Source organism: Salvelinus namaycush, unplaced genomic scaffold, assembly GCF_016432855.1.
Source record: "Salvelinus namaycush isolate Seneca unplaced genomic scaffold, SaNama_1.0 Scaffold676, whole genome shotgun sequence".
NCBI classification, from domain to species: domain Eukaryota; kingdom Metazoa; phylum Chordata; class Actinopteri; order Salmoniformes; family Salmonidae; genus Salvelinus; species Salvelinus namaycush.
In genome coordinates, this window is record NW_024061393.1 from 107,529 (window position 1) to 131,379 (window position 23,851).

The 23,851-nt window shown below is 41.6% G+C and overlaps 1 protein-coding gene across 1 annotated transcript; it reads left to right on the plus strand.

Moving 5' to 3' along the window:
* Positions 1 to 8,673: 8,673 nt before the first annotated feature.
* LOC120042407 (kinesin-like protein KIF3B) lies at positions 8,674 to 10,844 on the plus strand (the record flags this gene model as incomplete). Its single annotated transcript, XM_038987241.1, has 2 exons — positions 8,674 to 9,830; positions 9,867 to 10,844. Coding segments are annotated over exons 1-2 (1,476 nt in total), but the record flags the coding sequence as incomplete, so codon positions are not given.
* Between the last annotated feature and the right edge of the window lie 13,007 nt (positions 10,845 to 23,851).

A 23,851-nucleotide genomic window follows, 5' to 3' on the forward strand; every position in this document is an offset into this window, starting at 1 on the left:
TGTTCCATCATGACCAACTCATCACTCTGACAACAGGAAGTATATTTAACTTCAGCAGATCCATTATATTGACCAGATACTCAAGTAGCCACTCTAACAAATAAAATAAATGGGAGGAGGCAAGATCAGGTGGGGCCACTCTAGCCAATGAGAGGGCAGATATGCCTGGCACAACTCCAATGTAAAGTGTTTTTTCTCAAAGTTGCCAGGATGTCACGTGTCCTACATATCAATACACTCGAAACAACCTAAGCATTATGAAACTTATATTTTATCAAATACACCATACGTAGCAAATAAGCCATACACATTTCTGTTAACCAAGTTCTACGTTATCTTTGTCCTCCATTCAAAAACTCCTCGCTTGTCGAGCAAAAAAACACCACCTACTGGAGAAAACAGATTTTGGGCCCAGTCATCCCTTCACCTCTCCCTTCTGACCACTAACTTACTGACTAGTGATGGGAAGATCAGTCTTCACTTACTGACTAGTGGTGGGAAGATCAGTCTTCACTTACTGACTAGTGATGGGAAGATCAGTCTTCACTTACTGACTAGTGATGGGAAAATTAGTCTTCACTTATTGACTAGTGATGGGAAGATCGGGCCTTCACTTACTGACTAGTGATGGGAAGATCAGTCTTCACTTATTAACTAGTGATGGGAAGATCAGTCTTCACTTACTGACTAGTGATGGGAAGATCAATTTGTTGATTGCTAGGCATCCAAATAAGATTATTTCTAGATGCATTTGAATTGAGTTGTAGTTGTGGCCGCACCCGGACTAGATTGTGAACGACTCTTGACAGAATGCATTGCTTGACTGCCGTGAGGGTGATAAGCCACAACGTCTTTCACGAACTGCAGCCCCCAAACGATTAGTTCTGGAGTTGGAGCTTGCTGAGCAGAGGCTGTGTTTGTCTTGCTTCCACAAAAATGTGTCCATCATAACATTCAATAATCAATTCATTGCATTCATTCTTGCACCACGTGATCAATGATTAGTTCTAAACGTGTGTGTGTGTGTGTGTGTGTGTGTGTGTGTGTGTGTGTGTGTGTGTGTGTGTGTGTGTGTGTGTGTGTGTGTGTGTGTGTGTGTGTGTGTGTGTGTCTAGTATCTAACTACAACCTATCCAGATCGGTGTACACTACTGTTAAACCAGTGTTTCTGAAAGGAATTAATCAATCAACCAGGATATGCTCTCTAGCCCTTCAGCTAAGTACACACACAGACACACACAGACACACACAGACACACACAGACACACACAGACACACACAGACACACACAGACACACACAGACACACGCAGTAAAAACAGGACATCCCTCCACATGTTCTGAACTTGTCTCCCACCAGACGCTCTGCTGCCATCGCTGGTGGGATGGTGAACTGCAGGCACGGCATCATCACTAAGAACCAGCAGGTGGTACTGTTGCTTCATATTTCATCACCTATCTCTATCTCAATAGTCTACATCGGGGTTTTCTCGTTTGTGAAAAGGACCATCCTCCATCCTCTCTCCTTTGTGCCGGAAACCGATAAGTGGTCGAGTAGTGTGTCAATTCGTTAGTAGACAAATGGAAGACTGTCCTCCCCTCTCGATAGCCACTTTTCTGAAAGCGTGAACCACCACATTTAACCATGGCAAGGTGACTGGGAATATGGTGGAATACAAACACTGTAGTTATTCCATCGGTAAGGCAATCAAACAGGCAAAACGTCAGTACAGGGACAAAGTAAAGTCGCAATTCAATGGCTCAGACAGGAGTCGCATGTGGCAGGGTCTACAGACAATCACGGATTATAAAGGGAGAACCTGCCACGTCGCATCGCATCTGGTGTGAGGGGACAAAATGAACATCTCATCTGGTGTGAGGGGACAAAATGAGCATCTCATCTGGTGTGAGGGGACAAAATGAACATCTCATCTGGTGTGAGGGGACAAAATGAACATCTCATCTGGTGTGAGGGGACAAAATGAGCATCTCATCTGGTGTGAGGGGACAAAATGAGCATCTCATCTGGTGTGAGGGGACAAAATGAACATCTCATCTGGTGTGAGGGGACAAAATGAACATCTCATCTGGTGTGAGGGGACAAAATGAACATGCGCGCGTGAAGTCTGGTCAGCATGTAAGAATGCTCAGCATACAACACCATAGTACCCTCCACGCTCATCATCAAGCTCGGGGCACTGGGTCTGAACCCCACCCTGTGCAACTGGGTCCTGGACTTCCTGACGGCCCGCCCCCAGGTGGTGAAGGTAGGCAACAACACCTCCTCTACTCTGATCCTCAATACAGGGGCCCCACAAGGGTGTGTACTCAGCCCCCTCCTGTACTCCATGTTCACCCATGACTGTGTGGCCATGCACGCCTCCAACTCAATCATCATGTTTGCGATATACAATCATCATGTTTGCGATGATTGTATAGTGGTGCCAGGAAAATAACCTCTCCCTCAACATCAACAAAACGAAAGAGCTGATCGTGGACTTCAGGAAAAAGCAGAGGGAGCACCTCCCTATACATATTGATGGGACCGCAGTGGAGAGGGTGGAAAGCTTCAAGTTCCTCGGCGTACACATCACTGACGATCTGAAATGGTCCACCCACACAGACAGTGTGATGAAGGAGATGCAACAGCGCCTCTTCAACCTCAGGAGCCTGAAGAAATTTGGCCTAGCCCCTAAAACCCTCACTAACTTTTATAGATGCACAATTGAGAGCATCCAGTTAGGCTGTAGCATTGCCTGGTACGGCAACTGCTCCGCCCACAACCGCAGGGCTCTCCAGAGGGTGGTGCGGTCTGCCCAACGCATTACCAGGGGCAAACTACCTGCCCTCCAGGACACCTACAGCACCCGATGTCACAGAAAGGCCAAAAAGATCATCAAGGACAACAACCACCCGAGCCACTGCCTGTTCACCCCGCTATCATCCAGAAGGCGAGGTCAGTACAGGTGCATCACTACCTGTTCACCCCGCTATCATCCAGAAGGCGAGGTCAGTACAGGTGCATCAAAGCTGGGAACAAGAGCCTGAAAAAAAGCTTCTATCTCAAGGCCATCAGACTGTTAAATAGCCATCACTAGCCGGCTACCACCCGGTTACTCAACCCTGCACCTTAGAGGCTGCTGCCCTATATACATAGACATGGAATCACTGGTCACTTAATTAATGGAACACTGGTCACTTGAATAATGTTTAAATACTGCTTTACCCATTTCATATGTACATACTGTATTCTACTCTACTGTATTTTAGTCAATGCCACTCTGACATTGTTCGTCCTAATATTTATATATTTTCTAATTCTACTCTTTTACTTTTAGATTTGTGTGTATTGCTGTGAATGGTTAGATATTACTGCACTGTTGGAGCTGGGAGCACAAGCATTTTGCTACACTGCAATAACATCTGGGGAAAATGTGTATGTGACCAATAACATTTGATTGGATTTGATTTTCATGGAGAACATGTGCATCCTGTGTACCTGCTGAAGAGTTTTGAAATATTCCACAGCCCCTTTAAATCAGCTTTGTTTTGTCAGAGGAAAAAAACATGCACACATTTCAAACCAATATGATACTTATTGTTTTATCTATAAAATGTCTTAACTAACTTAATTCGTTTTTTACCAATTTATTTTGGGATCCACCCCGTAAATGTCATTTATTTTGGGATCCACCCCTGTAAACGTCATTTAATTTGGGATCCACCCCTGTAAATGTCATTTATTTTGGGATCCACCCCTGTAAATGTCATTTATTTTGGGATCCACCCCTGTAAATGTCATTTATTTTGGGATCCACCCCTGTAAACGTCATTTAATTTGGGATCCACCCCTGTAAACGTCATTTAATTTGGGATCCACCCCTGTAAACGTCATTTAATTTGGGATCCACCCCTGTAAGCGTCATTTATTTTGGGATCCACCCCTGTAAGCGTCATTTATTTTGGGATCCACCCCTGTAAGCGTCATTTATTTTGGGATCCACCCCTGTAAGCGTCATTTATTTTGGGATCCACCCCTGTAAACGTTGTTTATTTTGGGATCCACCCCTGTAAACGTTGTTTATTTTGGGATCCACCCCTGTAAATGTCATTTATTTTGGGATCCAGCCCTGTAAACATCATTAACCTAATGACGTGGGAGTGGAGAAGGACCATCTCATTTCAAGCAAGCACATTTCCATCCACGTTCACTCTCCTTGCTGTCACGACTCTCCTGTTAAGAGCTGAAGGATCAGGTTACAGTGGGCTCTACAGCGCCCTCTCCTGCAGAAGGGGAGAGGGGTGAAGTTGGCCGTTTTATGCAGGTCGTAAATACCTACAGGAAATCTCTCTCTCCCACTCTACAAAAATTGAAGTTAAAAATCCCTTTGTTACAACAGAGAGATTTTGTAGTACTGTGACATCCAAGATTGGATAATGAAACAATATTTCAGTAATCCAAACAGTTGGAAGGGTCCAGCAAAGAAAGAAAGCAATGGGATGCAGGGTGACATGCTGCTGGCTGGGGGCCAATTGGGATGCAGGGTGATATGCTGCTCGCTGGGGCCAATAGGGATGCTGGGTGATATGCTGCTCGCTGGGGCCAATAGGGATGCTGGGTGATATGCTGCTCGCTGGGGCCAATAGGGATGCTGGGTGATATGCTGCTGGCTGGGGGCCAATAGGGATGCAGGGTGATATGCTGCTGGCTGGGGCCAATAGGGATGCAGGGTGATATGCTGCTGGCTGGGGCCAATAGGGATGCAGAATAATAATGTTTGAACAAGATGGCGGACACGGTAACCCTGTTTTTAGCTTTTGGACATTAGATCGCCGAAATTCATCTTCCCTGACCTGGATCTGAACTTCCCAAGGCATCTCTATTCATCCCGGGGGCTGCACCAAAACACCAACGCAGGAGAAGAGGAAGTATAAGTGTTGCCCTAGTCAGACTCAGGTGATGTGCATACCATCCATCGCTTCTGAGTATATTACCCAGTCACTGGACAATAAAGTAGATGAGCTCAGGGAGAGGATCTCCTTCCAGAGAGACATCAGGGACTGTAAAATGACACAGCAGGGGTTCAAAGTGTAGAACCCAGTTCCTACATTTGAATATAAAAATGGATTTTATCAAACAAAACTGTGCTACATTTTATCTCTGGGACCCTCAGGATGACAAATCAGAGCCAGATTACTGAATGTAAGAACATTATTTACCATCAGAGGTGAATGTATCAAACCAGTTGCCATCATAAAAATGTTTTGTTGTTGTGCACTAACCTCAAACAATAGCATGGTCTTTTTTCACTGTAATAGATACTGTAAATTGGACACTTCAGTTAGATTAACAAGGATTTAAGCTTTCTGCCCATATAAGACATGTCTATGTCCTGGAAAGTTGGCTGTTACTTACAACGTAATTCTAGTAACGTTAGCGCACGTTAGCAACAACCGTACCGGTATAGTGACACCAATCCCGTAGAGGTTAATAAATTAAATCTGAGGAAAATGCTATTGAAATTTTTCCAACTCATCTCTTGTGCTGCACGTGCATCACAAACTCTTGATCATTGCTACTCTCCCTTCCGGACGGCTACAAGTCCCTCCCTCTTCCTCCTTTCGGCAAATCAGATCACGCCCCCATTCTGCTCTTCCCCACCTAACAGCAGAAACTTAAACAGGAAACACCTGTGGTAAGGGATTGTTCAACGTTAGTCTGACCAGTCGGAATCTATGCTTCAAGATTGTTTTGATCATGCAGACTAGGAAGTGTTCCAGGTTGCATCTGAGAACAGTATTGACGTATGCACCGACTCAGTGACTGTGTTCATCAGGAAGAGAACAGTATTGACGTATGCACCGACTCAGTGACTGGGTTCATCAGGAAGAGAACAGTATTGACGTATGCACCGACTCAGTGACTGGGTTCATCAGGAAGAGAACAGTATTGACGTATGCACCGACTCAGTGACTGGGTTCATCAGGAAGAGAACAGTATTGACGTATGCACCGACTCAGTGACTGGGTTCATCAGGAAGAGAACAGTATTGACGTATGCACCGACTCAGTGACTGGGTTCATCAGGAAGAGAACAGTATTGACGTATGCACCGACTCAGTGACTGGGTTCATCAGGATGTAAATAGAGCATGTTGTTCTCACTGTGTAAATTGTAACCAAAAACCATGGATAGATAGCAGCATCCGCGCAAAACTGAAAGCGCGAACCACCGCATTTAACCATGGCAAGGTTGCTGGGAACATTGACGCGTACAAACGGACCAGCTATGACCTCCGTAAAGCAAACAAAAAAGCAAAACGATAGTACAGGGACAAAGTGGAGTTGCAATTCAATGGCTCAGACACATGATGTAAGTTGCAGGGACTTCAGACAATCACGGATAAGGCACGGCCAGCCACATCGCAGACGCCTCGCTCCCGGATAAGGCACGGCCAGCCACATCGCAGACGCCTCGCTCCCGGATAAGGCATGGCCAGCCACATCGCAGACGCCTCGCTCCCGGATAAGGCACGGCCAGCCACATCGCAGACGCCTCGCTCCCGGATAAGGCACGGCCAGCCACATCGCAGACGCCTCGCTCCCGGATAAGGCACGGCCAGCCACATCGCAGACGCCTCGCTCCCGGATAAGGCACGGCCAGCCACATCGCAGACGCCTCGCTCCCGGATAAGGCACGGCCAGCCACATCGCAGACGCCTCGCTCCCGGATAAGGCACGGCCAGCCACATCGCAGACGCCTCACTCCCCGATAAGCTAAACACCTTCTTTGCACGCTTCAAAGAAAATAACATTGTGATGTCGATGCCGGCCCTCTCCGCTCACAAGGACTGTATGCTCTCGTTCTCTGTGGCCAATGTCAGTAAGTCATGTAAGCGTGTTAACCCTTGCTAGGCTGCCAGCCCAGTCAGCATCCCAAGCTGCATCCTCTCTGACAATCTGAATTTACGAACTCCCAGAACACACTCTGAGCAAACTCTGGCACTCCGGATTGAAATTACAAACAGCAAGATGTAATTTGTTATGCTAACAAGCTAGCAAGAGGTTGCATAGCAACAGCATCAACTTCCGGTAAACAGGGCTAGCGCTAGTACTAATACTTAAATGAACTAATAGTATATAGAATGTAGTATACAGTATGTTGTATTGGTATTCAAACACAGCTATTGTCTAAATGACTGGTAGAAACACATTCATGACCATAAAAGGGGGGGGGGGGGGGGGGGGGTTGTCCCCAGCACTCATTAAACATATTTCTACTTTACTCAAAAATGATCTCAATTTATCTCTCTAAACAATTTATCTCTCTAAACAATTTATCTCTCTAAACAATTTATCTCTCTAAACAAGTACTTGTATATTTAAAAATATAAATATAGATATAACTTAATTGGAATATATCTAGAACTTTTCAAAATTTCAAAATTTTGATCAATTTACCACAACATAATTTATTTGAAATATCTCCAAAAGTTGTGATGACCGAGGATTTTTTGTTGTTGAGCAAAAGAGCAGTGGCAGCCAGGGAAGGTGTTGGGAAAATAATTTGGTGACATCTTGTGGTTTTGTAATCGCTGTAATCGCTGCCAAAGGTGCTTCAACAAAGTAAAGGGTCTGAATACTTATGTAAATGTAATATTTCAGTTTCTTATTTGTAATACATTTGCAAACATTTATAAAAACCTGTTTTTTGCTTTGTCATTACTGGGTATTGTGTGTAGATTGATGAGGGAAAACAACTATTTAATCCATTTTAGAATAAGGCTGTAACGTAACAAAATGTGTAAAAAGTCAAGGAATCTGAAATTGCTCATTATTCCGGACTCTGAAATTGCTCCTTCTGATAATTCTTCATTTCTTTCTTTACATTGTTTGAATTGTGTGTATATTGTTTTGTATTACTAGGTATTATTACCGAACTGTTGGATCTAGAAACATAAGCATTTCGCTGCGATAACGTATGCTGTGAATGCGTCCAATAAACTTGATTTGACTTAATAATAAAACTCCATTTCCCATGGTCCCGTGTAAAACTCCATTTCCCATGGTCCCGTGTAAAACTCCATTTCCCATGGTCCCGTGTAAAACTCCATTTCCCATGGTCCCGTGTAAAACTCCATTTCCCATGGTCCCGTCATTGCGTTCTGCAGTGGGTGTGGCTGAATGAGGTAATGATGTGTTTGTGTATGTGTGTGTACGTGTGTGTACGTGTGTGTATGTGTGTGTGTGTGTGTGTGTGTATGTGTGTGTATGTGTGTGTGTGTGTGTGTGTGTGTGTATGTGTGTGTGTGTGTGTGTGTGTGTGTGTATGTGTGTGTATGTGTGTGTATGTGTGTATGTGTGTATGTGTGTGTATGTGTGTGTGTATCTCCTCTCTGTTCATCCTGAAACTCGCTCTCAGTACTTTAATGGAGCCGCAGCATCTCCTCTGCTGAGAGCATCAGGGTGTATCTCCGGGCACCGAGGCAGGATGAAAAACCCGTTGGTAAGTGTTTTGATTGACTGGGACGTGTGAAGGCGGAGCTGGCTTCATTATCGAATGAACCCTCGTTAACGGACGGACAGACAAACGGACAGAATGCACCGGGACCTCAACAGAACCGTCGTGATTACTGAGCTAACCACGTGAGGTGTGTTTAATACCGCTAGTTAACGCAAGCCGTTCTGTGGATTAAATCATATTGTTGACGGTGAGAAACACACGGATGGATTGGTTAAAGAATGAGAATATAATATCTACGAAATGATTGTATAATAATAGATATGAGACGGTGGGGATCCTGAAAGAGAGATAGTAGATGAAAATACAGACAGAATGATATTCGACAGACCAATAAATGCACTAATATTTTAACTGTGGGACCGAAGACCGATTATGATTATTAATATGATTGATAAATAGGCTAATTTAATGTTATGTATAAACAAGCTAATTTGTCGTTAGCATAGCAGGACTAGAGGCCTGGTGTTCAGTGTTACGCTGTTATCATCCAGTCAGATAGGATGTATTATTATTATTATTATTATTACTCTGTTACCTACTCTATATTTTACTGTTTGACGACACAAAGAACTAGTTAGTTCATTAATAACGACCTGATAATAACATGGTAGGCTTATGAATGTGTTTCTTTAGTGCCATTGTGTTAAATTCAGTACTAGGCCACCAAGTGAGGCTACAATATCCCGGTTGTATCATTACCTGGTAAATACTAGCAAGAACAGTGTCCCGTAAGGAGAAAGAGATTAACTGATAATAACAAATGTTAATTTCTATAAATCTCTAATAATAGTTAACTGAGAGCCACTTCAGATGTCTAAGGTAAAGAGTAGTGAGACGGTGAAGGTTGTGGTTCGCTGTCGCCCGTTAAACCGGAAAGATGCAGCTGGTGTTACCGGGACACCAGGAGGAAGGGGCGGGATCATAGAGATGGACGTAGATCGGGGTCAGGTGGTCTTACGGAACCCTCGCGCTCTGCCCGGCGAGCCGCAGAAAACGTTTACGTTCGACTCTGTGTATGACGCATCGTCTAGACAACGTGACCTGTACGATGAGACTGTACGCCCGCTGATCCACTCAGTCCTGGACGGGTTTAATGGAACCATCTTTGCCTACGGCCAGACGGGCACCGGAAAGACCTACACCATGCAGGGAGAGTGGCTAGAACCAGAGAGGCGGGGCGTCATCCCGAACGCCTTCGAACACGTCTTCACCCAGATCGCCCGCTCCACCGCTGACCGCCAGTACCTGGTCAGAGCCTCTTACCTGGAGATCTACCGAGAGGAGATCAGGGATCTACTGGATCCCAACGTGCACGCCCCTCATGTCCCCAACGTGCACACCCAGCCCCCCCACACCCTGGAGCTGAGAGAGAGCCCGGAGAGCGGGGTGTATGTGCGTGACCTGACATCGTGCGTGTGTAAGAGCGTGAAGGAGATACAGGAGCTGATGAACGTAGGGAACCAGGTGCGCTCGGTGGGAGCGACAGACATGAACGAACACTCTTCCCGTTCCCACACCCTGTTCCTCATCACGGTGGAGTGTTCCCAGACGGGTCCGGACGGACGGCAGCACATCAGGGTTGGCCGGCTCAACCTGGTTGACCTGGCGGGCAGCGAGCGGCAGGCCAAGACGGGCGTCCACGGAGAACGCCTGAAGGAGGCCGCTAAGATCAACCTGTCTCTGTCGGCGCTAGGCAACGTGATCTCAGCCCTGGCAGACGGGCGTGGCGGCCACGTTCCGTACCGGGACTCCAAACTGACCCGGTTATTACAGGACTCTCTGGGAGGGAACGCCAAGACGGTGATGGTGGCTACACTAGGCCCCGCCCCCCAACACTACGAGGAGACCCTCACCACGCTCCGCTACGCTAACAGAACTAAGAACATCCAGAACCAACCAAGAGTTAACGAAGACCCTAAAGACGCCCTGCTCAGAGAGTTCCAGAAGGAGATCGCACGGCTCCGCGCACAGCTCAGCCACAGGGAAGGGAGGGGCAAACACAGGAAGGAGGAGGGCTGGGATGGAGAAGGGGATGAGGAGGGAGAAGAGGAGGTGGAGAAGGAGAGGAAGCTGCAGGAGGAGAGGCTGGAAGAGGAGAAGGAGGCCATCAGAGAAGATGGATCACTATTGGCTGTGGAGAAGCAGAGGCTACTGGGAGAGAACGAGATAATGATGGGAGATCTGAGGAAGGAGCGGGACACCACCGAGCAGTTGACTGCCAAGTACAAGGTACATACACACATATATAGAGAGGAATCTTTAGGAGTATTTTTATCCCTCCCTCCTCCCCTCCTCTCCTGCCCGGCTCATCTCCCCTTCTTCTCTCCCCCTCCTCCCCTCATCCTCTACCCCCCCACCCTCCTCCCCTCCTGTGCTGTTTCCTGTGGGGGATGATGCTTCCTTCCTGCCTGCTGGATTTCAGCTTATCATATCACATGAGAGAGAGAGAGAGAGAGAGAGAGAGAGAGAGAGAGAGAGAGAGAGAGAGAGAGAGAGAGAGAGAGAGAGAGAGAGAGAGAGAGAGAGAGAGAGAGAGAGAGAGAGAGAGAGAGAGAGAGAGAGAGAGAGAGAGAGAGAGAGAGAGAGAGAGAGAGAGAGAGAGAGAGAGAGAGAGAGAGAGAGAGAGAGAGAGAGAGAGAGAGAGAGAGAGAGAGAGAGAGACATCGTCATCTCTCAGCTTGCTCTACTGCAATCATGCTCTACACAATCAGCTGTGTGGCTGTGTGTTGAGTTACAAAGAAAAAGCCAAATCTCAGACTGACCAATACAAAGAAAAGATTTAGATGGGCAAAATAACACAGACCCTGGACAGAGGAACTCTGCCTAGAAGGCCAGCATCCCGGGTACTATTTAATGAAGCTGCCAGTTGAGGACTTGTGAGGCGTCTGTTTCTCAAACTAGACACTCTAATGTACTTGTCCTCTTGCTCAGTTGTGCACCGGGGCCTCCCACTCCGCTTTTCTATTCTGGTTAGAGCCAGTTTGCGCTGTTCTGTGAAGGGAGTAGTACACTGCGTTGAACGAAATCTTCAGTTTCTTGGCAATTTCTCGCATGGAATAGCCTTCATTTCTCAGAACAAGAATACACTGACGAGTTTCAGAAGAAAGGTCTTTGTTTCTGGCCATTTTGAGCCTGTAATCAAACCCACAAACGCTGACGCTCCAGATACTCAACTAGTCTAAAGAAGGCAAGTTTTATTGCTTCTTTAATCAGGACAACAGTTTTCAGCTGTGCTAACATAATTGTAAAAGGGTTTTCTAATGATCAATTAGCCTTTTAAAATGATAAACTTGGATTAGCTAACACAACGTGCCGTTGGAACACAGGAGTGATGGTTGCTGATAATGGGCCTCTGTACGCCTATGTAGATATTCCATAAAAAATCTGCCGTTTCCAGCTACAATAGTCATTTACAACATTAACAATGTCTACACTGTATTTCTGATCAATTTGATGTTATTTTAATCGACAAAAACAAGGACATTTCTAAATGACCCCAAACTTTTGAATGGCAGAGTACATAAAAGCCCTTTAACCAAATTCAGTTCAGACATTTGGAACAGTTAGCAGGATAAAGTTCTGAGAACGAAGAGAGTACCCACCACATTTCTGAACAATAAAAATGCCCAAATAAAATGGTAGTAAACCCAAAATGGCTTTGTAAATAAAAGTATACCAGTGACTGAGCCTACGAGTGACTAGAGAAGGTCAGCCAACCCTTGTATATAAAGTGCAGTGGTGCGTAAGGGTTTTGCTGTTTATAATAAATCTCAATGCTCCATGGTAACGGGTGTCAATTGATCTCAAACACTGATCGTAAGCGTTCATATTGAAAATATCCCCATAGTCTTGTCAGGTGTGCTCCCTCACCAGCCTTTAGGTCACTAAGCTGTCACGTGTGCTCCCTCTCCGGCCTCTAGGTCAAAAGGCTGTCACGTGTGCTCTCTCTCCGGCCTCTAGGTCACCAGGCTGTCACGTGTGCTCCCTCTCCGGCCTCTAGGTCACCAGGCTGTCACGTGTGCTCCCTCTCCGGCCTCTAGGTCACAAGGCTGTCACGTGTGCTCCCTCTCCGGCCTCTAGGTCACTAGGCTGTCACGTGTGCTCCCTCTCCGGCCTCTAGGTCACTAGGCTGTCACGTGTGCTCCCTCTCCGGCCTCTAGGTCACCAGGCTGTCACGTGTACTCCCTCTCTGGCCTCTAGGTCACTAGGCTGTCACGTGTGCTCTCTCTCCGGCCTCTAGGTCACTAGGCTGTCACGTGTGCTCCCTCTCCGGCCTCTAGGTCACTAGGCTGTCACGTGTGCTCCCTCTCCAGCCTCTAGGTCACCAGGCTGCTCGTTAGGGCGTACACCTGTCACCATGGTCACATGCATAATGACACTCACCTTGTCTCCATTTTGTTCATTTATTAATTAAATGTATTCACTCCTTGAACTTGCTTTCCAACTCTCACATGGAACCCAAACCAGCTGCGCGCGTGCGCCTTCGTGCATACATTTATTTTGTCCCCCCACACCAAACGTGATCATGACACGCAGGTTAAAATATCAAAACAAACTCTGAACCAATGACATTAATTTGAGGACAGGTCGAAAAGCATTATGGCAATTTAGCTAGTTAGCTTGCACTTGCTAGCTAACGTTAATTTGTACTATTTAGCTAGCTTGCTGTTGCTAGCTAATTTGTCCTGGGATATAAACATTGAGTTGTTATTTTACCTGAAATGCACAAGGTCCTCTACTCCGACAATTAATCCACACATAAAACGGCCAACTGAATCGTTTCTAGTCATCTTTCCTCCTTCCAGGCTTTTTCATCATTTAAATGATATGGTGATCGCATCTAAACTTTCATTGTATTACCACGACTACCGGCAAAACAGTTTGTCTTTCAATCACCCACGTGGGTATAACCAATGAGGAGATGGCACGTGGGTACCTGCTTCTATAAACCAATGAAGAGATGGGAGAGGCAGGACTTGCAACGCGATCTGCGTCAGAAATAGGAACGACATCTATTTTAGCCCTTGGCAACGCAGACGCTCGTTGGCGCGCGCGAGCAGTGTGGGTGCAATAATTGAATAACATGGATTTCTAAATTTATTTTGCGACGCTCGCGCACGCGACGTGTCCGGTCTGGTCAGCATTTCAGCGTGCATCGTTACAGTCTAGTATAGGCATAAATGTAGCTGATACTAGCCTCCTTCTGGCTTCAATAGAAAAACAGGCCGTTTTCCTGAAATGTAATCCCAACTTCAGCTTCCAGTTTTTTGTAAGTTGTTGAAAATGCAATTTTAAAGAGGCCATCCATTTAAAATTCCAAAATATTTATATGAGGTTAGAACCTCAATCTCCTTGCCCTGACAGGTAGTAATAGGTGAAAGGTTCAGAGGTCTATTTCTTGCTTTAGAAAACACCATTAGTTTAGTTTTGTCAGTTTTGAGGATAAGCTTCAAATATGTTGAAGTATAAAAAGCAGTTTGCAAGTTCTGGAAAGCTTTTGTGAGAGACTGATCTTAGGATTTCAGGGCTTTATGTACCTCCTGCACTGAGAATGGCAACAAAAACAGGCTGTAACAGGCTATATAACAGGCTGTAACAGACTATGCCAGACTATAACAGGCTATAACAGACTGTAACAGACTATGCCAGACTACAACAGTCTATGCCAGGCTATAACAGGCTATAACAGACTATAACAGGCTATAACAGACTATTACAAGACTATAACAGGTTATAACAGACTATAACAGGCTATAACAGACTATAACAGGCTATAACAGGCTCACTGGCTGTAGCGTGGAGAGAGGTTGTCAGGCAGAGTACAGTGTGTGTGTTTGTGTGTGTGTGTGTGTGTGTGTGTGTGTGTGAAGAGATGAATGGGCTCTTTACTGATGCTAACGCACTGTGACAGAACAAAAAGGGCTGCAAATTGCGCAGTCACACACACACACACACACACACACACACACACACACACACACACACACACACACACACACACACACACACACACACACACACACACACACACACACACACACACACCAGGGGCAGTAAAAAAACAAAGAACCTTTCATTTACGATCTGCTGTATGGTACCTCTCTTCTCTCCATTAGTATGTTATACAGTACCTCTGATCTCCATTAGTATGTTATACAATACCTCTGATCTCCATTAGTATGTTATACAGTACCTCTGATCTCCATTAGTATGTTATACAGTACCTCTGATCTCCATTAGTATGTTATACAGTACCTCTGATATCTCCATTAGTATGTTATACAGTACCTCTGATCTCCAATAGTATGTTATACAGTACCTCTGATATCTCCATTAGTATGTTATACAGTATCTCTGATCTCCATTAGTATGTTATACAGTACCTCTGATCTCCATTAGTATGTTATACAGTACCTCTGATCTCTCCATTAGTATGTTATACAGTACCTCTGATCTCCATTAGTATGTTATACAGTACCTCTGATCTCCATTAGTATGTTATACAGTACCTCTGATATCTCCATTAGTATTTTACACAGTATCTCTGATCTCTCCATTAGTATGTTATACAGTACCTCTGATCTCCAATAGTATGTTATACAGTACCTCTGATATCTCCATTAGTATGTTATACAGTACCTCTGATCTCTCCATTAGTATGTTATACAGTACCTCTGATATCTCCATTAGTATGTTATACAGTACCTCTCTTCTCTCCATTAGTATGTTATACAGTACCTCTGATCTTCATTAGTAAGTTATACAGTACCTCTGATCTCTCCATTAGTATGTTATACAGTACCTCTGATCTCCATTAGTATGTTATACAGTACCTCTGATCTCCATTAGTATGTTATACAGTACCTCTGATCTTCATTAGTATGTTATACAGTACCTCTGATATCTCCATTAGTATGTTATACAGTACCTCTGATATCTCCATTAGTATGTTATACAGTACCTCTCTTCTCTCCATTAGTATGTTATACAGTACCTCTGATCTTCATTAGTAAGTTATACAGTACCTCTGATCTTCATTAGTATGTTATACAGTACCTCTGATCTCTCCATTAGTATGTTATACAGTACCTCTGATCTCTCCATTAGTATGTTATACAGTACCTCTGATCTCCATTAGTATGTTATACAGTACCTCTGATATCTCCATTAGTATGTTATACAGTACCTCTGATCTCTCCATTAGTATGTTATACAGTACCTCTGATCTCCATTAGTATGTTATACAGTACCTCTGATATCTCCATTAGTATGTTATACAGTACCTCTGATCTCTCCATTAGTATGTTATACAGTACCTCTGATATCTCCATTAGTATGTTATACAGTACCTCTGATCTCCATTAGTATGTTATACAGTACCTCTGATCTCCATTAGTATGTTATACAGTACCTCTGATCTTCATTAGTATGTTATACAGTACCTCTGATATCTCTATTAGTATGTTATACAGTACCTCTGATCTCCATTAGTATGTTATACAGTACCTCTGATCTCCATTAGTATGTTATACAGTACCTCTGATATCTCCATTAGTATGTTATACAGTACCTCTGATCTCCATTAATATGTTATACAGTACCTCTGATCTCCATTAGTATGTTATACAGTACCTCTCTGATCTCCATTAGTATGTTATACAGTACCTCTGATCTCTCCATTAGTATGTTATACAGTACCTCTGATCTCCATTAGTATGTTATACAGTACCTCTCTGATCTCCATTAGTATGTTATACAGTACCTCTCTGATCTCCATTAGTATGTTATACAGTACCTCTGATCTCTTCATTAGTATGTTATACAGTACCTCTGATCTCCATTAGTATGTTATACAGTACCTCTGATCTCCATTAGTATGTTATACAGTACCTCTCTGATCTCCATTAGTATGTTATACAGTACCTCTGATATCTCCATTAGTATGTTATACAGTACCTCTGATCTCTCCATTAGTATGTTATACAGTACCTCTGATCTCCATTAGTATGTTATACAGTACCTCTGATCTCCATTAGTATGTTATACAGTACCTCTGATCTTCATTAGTATGTTATACAGTACCTCTGATATCTCCATTAGTATGTTATACAGTACCTCTGATATCTCCATTAGTATGTTATACAGTACCTCTCTTCTCTCCATTAGTATGTTATACAGTACCTCTGATCTTCATTAGTAAGTTATACAGTACCTCTGATCTTCATTAGTATGTTATACAGTACCTCTGATCTCTCCATTAGTATGTTATACAGTACCTCTGATCTCTCCATTAGTATGTTATACAGTACCTCTGATCTCCATTAGTATGTTATACAGTACCTCTGATATCTCCATTAGTATGTTATACAGTACCTCTGATCTCTCCATTAGTATGTTATACAGTACCTCTGATCTCCATTAGTATGTTATACAGTACCTCTGATATCTCCATTAGTATGTTATACAGTACCTCTGATCTCTCCATTAGTATGTTATACAGTACCTCTGATATCTCCATTAGTATGTTATACAGTACCTCTGATCTCCATTAGTATGTTATACAGTACCTCTGATCTCCATTAGTATGTTATACAGTACCTCTGATCTTCATTAGTATGTTATACAGTACCTCTGATATCTCTATTAGTATGTTATACAGTACCTCTGATCTCCATTAGTATGTTATACAGTACCTCTGATCTCCATTAGTATGTTATACAGTACCTCTGATATCTCCATTAGTATGTTATACAGTACCTCTGATCTCCATTAATATGTTATACAGTACCTCTGATCTCCATTAGTATGTTATACAGTACCTCTCTGATCTCCATTAGTATGTTATACAGTACCTCTGATCTCCATTAGTATGTTATACAGTACCTCTCTGATCTCCATTAGTATGTTATACAGTACCTCTCTGATCTCCATTAGTATGTTATACAGTACCTCTGATCTCTTCATTAGTATGTTATACAGTACCTCTGATCTCCATTAGTATGTTATACAGTACCTCTGATCTCCATTAGTATGTTATACAGTACCTCTCTGATCTCCATTAGTATGTTATACAGTACCTCTGATATCTCCATTAGTATGTTATACAGTACCTCTGATATCTCCATTAGTATGTTATACAGTACCTCTGATCTCTCCATTAGTATGTTATACAGTACCTCTGATCTCCATTAGTATGTTATACAGTACCTCTGATCTCCATTAGTATGTTATACAGTACCTCTGATCTTCATTAGTATGTTATACAGTACCTCTGATATCTCCATTAGTATGTTATACAGTACCTCTGATATCTCCATTAGTATGTTATACAGTACCTCTCTTCTCTCCATTAGTATGTTATACAGTACCTCTGATCTTCATTAGTAAGTTATACAGTACCTCTGATCTTCATTAGTATGTTATACAGTACCTCTGATCTCTCCATTAGTATGTTATACAGTACCTCTGATCTCTCCATTAGTATGTTATACAGTACCTCTGATCTCCATTAGTATGTTATACAGTACCTCTGATATCTCCATTAGTATGTTATACAGTACCTCTGATCTCTCCATTAGTATGTTATACAGTACCTCTGATCTCCATTAGTATGTTATACAGTACCTCTGATATCTCCATTAGTATGTTATACAGTACCTCTGATCTCTCCATTAGTATGTTATACAGTACCTCTGATATCTCCATTAGTATGTTATACAGTACCTCTGATCTCCATTAGTATGTTATACAGTACCTCTGATCTCCATTAGTATGTTATACAGTACCTCTGATCTTCATTAGTATGTTATACAGTACCTCTGATATCTCTATTAGTATGTTATACAGTACCTCTGATCTCCATTAGTATGTTATACAGTACCTCTGATCTCCATTAGTATGTTATACAGTACCTCTGATATCTCCATTAGTATGTTATACAGTACCTCTGATCTCCATTAATATGTTATACAGTACCTCTGATCTCCATTAGTATGTTATACAGTACCTCTCTGATCTCCATTAGTATGTTATACAGTACCTCTGATCTCCATTAGTATGTTATACAGTACCTCTCTGATCTCCATTAGTATGTTATACAGTACCTCTCTGATCTCCATTAGTATGTTATACAGTACCTCTGATCTCTTCATTAGTATGTTATACAGTACCTCTGATCTCCATTAGTATGTTATACAGTACCTCTGATCTCCATTAGTATGTTATACAGTACCTCTCTGATCTCCATTAGTATGTTATACAGTACCTCTGATATCTCCATTAGTATGTTATACAGTACCTCTGATATCTCCATTAGTATGTTATACAGTACCTCTGATCTCCATTAGTATGTTATACAGTACCTCTGATCTCTCCATTAGTATGTTATACAGTACCTCTGATCTTCATTAGTATGTTATACAGTACCTCTGATCTCCATTAGTATGTTATACAGTACCTCTGATCTCCATTAGTATGTTATACAGTACCTCTGATCTCCATTACTATGTTATACAGTATCTCTGATCTCCATTAGTATGTAATACAGTACCTCTGATCTCCATTAGTATGTTATACAGTACCTCTGATCTCCATTAGTATGTTATACAGTACCTCTGATCTTCATTAGTATGTTATACAGTACCTCTGATATCTCTATTAGTATGTTATACAGTACCTCTGATCTCCATTAGTATGTTATACAGTACCTCTGATATCTCCATTAGTATGTTATACAGTACCTCTGATATCTCTATTAGTATGTTATACAGTACCTCTGATCTCCATTAGTATGTTATACAGTACCTCTGATATCTCCATTAGTATTTTACACAGTATCTCTGATCTCTCCATTAGTATGTTATACAGTACCTCTGATCTCCATTAGTATGTTATACAGTACCTCTGATATCTCCATTAGTATGTTATACAGAACCTCTGATCTCCATTAGTATGTTATACAGTACCTCTGATCTCTCCATTAGTATGTTATACAGTACCTCTGATCTCCATTAGTATGTTATACAGTACCTCTGATCTCCATTAGTATGTTATACAGTACCTCTGATCTCTCCATTAGTATGTTAAACAGTACCTCTGATCTCCATTAGTATGTTATACAGTACCTCTGATCTTCATTAGTATGTTATACAGTACCTCTGATCTCCATTAGTATGTTATACAGTACCTCTGATCTCTCCATTAGTATGTTATACAGTACCTCTGATCTCTCAATTAGTATGTTATACAGTACCTCTGATCTCTCCATTAGTATGTTATACAGTACCTCTGATCTTCATTAGTATGTTATACAGTACCTCTGATCTCTCCATTAGTATGTTATACAGTACCTCTGATCTCTCCATTAGTATGTTATACAGTACCTCTGATCTCCATTAGTATGTTATACAGTACCTCTGATCTCTCCATTAGTATGTTATACAGTACCTCTGATCTCCATTAGTATGTTATACAGTACCTCTGATCTCCATTAGTATGTTATACAGTACCTCTGATCTCCATTAGTATGTTATACAGTACCTCTGATCTCCATTAGTATGTTATACAGTACCTCTGCTCTCCATTAGTATGTTATACAGTACCTCTGATCTCTCCATTAGTATGTTATACAGTACCTCTGAACTCCATTAGTATGTTATACAGTACCTCTGATCTCTCCATTAGTATGTTATACAGTACCTCTGATCTCCATTAGTATGTTATACAGTACCTCTGATCTTTCCATTAGTATGTTATACAGTCCTCTGATCTCCATTACTATGTTATACAGTACCTCTGATCTCTCCATTAGTATGTTATACAGTACCTCTGATCTCTCCATTAGTATGTTATACAGTACCTCTGATATCTCCATTAGTATGTTATACAGTACCTCTGATATCTCCATTAGTATGTTATACAGTACCTCTCTGATCTCCATTAGTATGTTATACAGTACCTCTGATCTCCATTAGTATGTTATACAGTACCTCTGATCTCCATTAGTATGTTATACAGTACCTCTGATATCTCCATTAGTATGTTATACAGTACCTCTCTGATCTCCATTAGTATGTTATACAGTACCTCTGATCTCCATTAGTATGTTATACAGTACCTCTGATCTCTCCATTAGTATGTTATACAGTACCTCTGATCTCCATTAGTATGTTATACAGTACCTCTGATCTCCATTAGTATGTTATACAGTACCTCTGATCTCCATTAGTATGTTATACAGTACCTCTGATCTCCATTAGTATGTTATACAGTACCTCTGATCTCCATTAGTATGTTAAACAGTATCTCTGATATCTCCATTAGTATGTTATACAGTACCTCTGATATCTCCATTAGTATGTTATACAGTACCTCTGATCTCCATTAGTATGTTATACAGTACCTCTGATATCTCCATTAGTATGTTATACAGTACCTCTCTGATCTCCATTAGTATGTTATACAGTACCTCTGATCTCCATTAGTATGTTATACAGTACCTCTGATCTCCATTAGTATGTTATACAGTATCTCTGATCTCCATTAGTATGTTATACAGTACCTCTGATCTCCATTAGTATGTTATACAGTACCTCTGATCTCTCCATTAGTATGTTATACAGTACCTCTGATCTCCATTAGTATGTTATACAGTACCTCTGATCTCCATTAGTATGTTATACAGTACCTCTGATCTCCATTAGTATGTTATACAGTACCTCTGATATCTCCATTAGTATGTTATACAGTACCTCTGATATCTCCATTAGTATGTTATACAGTACCTCTGATCTCTCCATTAGTATGTTATACAGTACCTCTGATCTCCATTAGTATGTTATACAGTACCTCTGATCTCCATTAGTATGTTATACAGTACCTCTGATCTCCATTAGTATGTTATACAGTACCTCTGATCTCCATTAGTATGTTATACAGTACCTCTGATATCTCCATTAGTATGTTATACAGTACCTCTCTGATCTCCATTAGTATGTTATACAGTACCTCTGATCTCCATTAGTATGTTATACAGTACCTCTGATCTCCATTAGTATGTTATACAGTACCTCTGATCTCTCCATTAGTATGTTATACAGTACCTTTGATCTCCATTAGTATGTTATACAGTACCTCTGATCTCCATTAGTATGTTATACAGTACCTCTGATCTCCATTAGTATGTTATACAGTACCTCTGATCTTCATTAGTATGTTATACAGTACCTCTGATCTCCATTAGTATGTTATACAGTATCTCTGATCTCCATTAGTATGTAATACAGTACCTCTGATCTCCATTAGTATGTTATACAGTACCTCTGATCTCCATTAGTATGTTATACAGTACCTCTGATCTTCATTAGTATGTTATACAGTACCTCTGATATCTCTATTAGTATGTTATACAGTACCTCTGATCTCCATTAGTATGTTATACAGTACCTCTGATATCTCCATTAGTATGTTATACAGTACCTCTGATATCTCTATTAGTATGTTATACAGTACCTCTGATCTCCATTAGTATGTTATACAGTACCTCTGATATCTCCATTAGTATTTTACACAGTATCTCTGATCTCTCCATTAGTATGTTATACAGTACCTCTGATCTCCATTAGTATGTTATACAGTACCTCTGATATCTCCATTAGTATGTTATACAGAACCTCTGATCTCCATTAGTATGTTATACAGTACCTCTGATCTCTCCATTAGTATGTTATACAGTACCTCTGATCTCCATTAGTATGTTATACAGTACCTCTGATCTCCATTAGTATGTTATACAGTACCTCTGATCTCTCCATTAGTATGTTAAACAGTACCTCTGATCTCCATTAGTATGTTATACAGTACCTCTGATCTTCATTAGTATGTTATACAGTACCTCTGATCTCCATTAGTATGTTATACAGTACCTCTGATCTCTCCATTAGTATGTTATACAGTACCTCTGATCTCTCAATTAGTATGTTATACAGTACCTCTGATCTCTCCATTAGTATGTTATACAGTACCTCTGATCTTCATTAGTATGTTATACAGTACCTCTGATCTCTCCATTAGTATGTTATACAGTACCTCTGATCTCTCCATTAGTATGTTATACAGTACCTCTGATCTCCATTAGTATGTTATACAGTACCTCTGATCTCTCCATTAGTATGTTATACAGTACCTCTGATCTCCATTAGTATGTTATACAGTACCTCTGATCTCCATTAGTATGTTATACAGTACCTCTGATCTCCATTAGTATGTTATACAGTACCTCTGATCTCCATTAGTATGTTATACAGTACCTCTGCTCTCCATTAGTATGTTATACAGTACCTCTGATCTCTCCATTAGTATGTTATACAGTACCTCTGAACTCCATTAGTATGTTATACAGTACCTCTGATCTCTCCATTAGTATGTTATACAGTACCTCTGATCTCCATTAGTATGTTATACAGTACCTCTGATCTTTCCATTAGTATGTTATACAGTCCTCTGATCTCCATTACTATGTTATACAGTACCTCTGATCTCTCCATTAGTATGTTATACAGTACCTCTGATCTCTCCATTAGTATGTTATACAGTACCTCTGATATCTCCATTAGTATGTTATACAGTACCTCTGATATCTCCATTAGTATGTTATACAGTACCTCTCTGATCTCCATTAGTATGTTATACAGTACCTCTGATCTCCATTAGTATGTTATACAGTACCTCTGATCTCCATTAGTATGTTATACAGTACCTCTGATATCTCCATTAGTATGTTATACAGTACCTCTCTGATCTCCATTAGTATGTTATACAGTACCTCTGATCTCCATTAGTATGTTATACAGTACCTCTGATCTCTCCATTAGTATGTTATACAGTACCTCTGATCTCCATTAGTATGTTATACAGTACCTCTGATCTCCATTAGTATGTTATACAGTACCTCTGATCTCCATTAGTATGTTATACAGTACCTCTGATCTCCATTAGTATGTTATACAGTACCTCTGATCTCCATTAGTATGTTAAACAGTATCTCTGATATCTCCATTAGTATGTTATACAGTACCTCTGATATCTCCATTAGTATGTTATACAGTACCTCTGATCTCCATTAGTATGTTATACAGTACCTCTGATATCTCCATTAGTATGTTATACAGTACCTCTCTGATCTCCATTAGTATGTTATACAGTACCTCTGATCTCCATTAGTATGTTATACAGTACCTCTGATCTCCATTAGTATGTTATACAGTATCTCTGATCTCCATTAGTATGTTATACAGTACCTCTGATCTCCATTAGTATGTTATACAGTACCT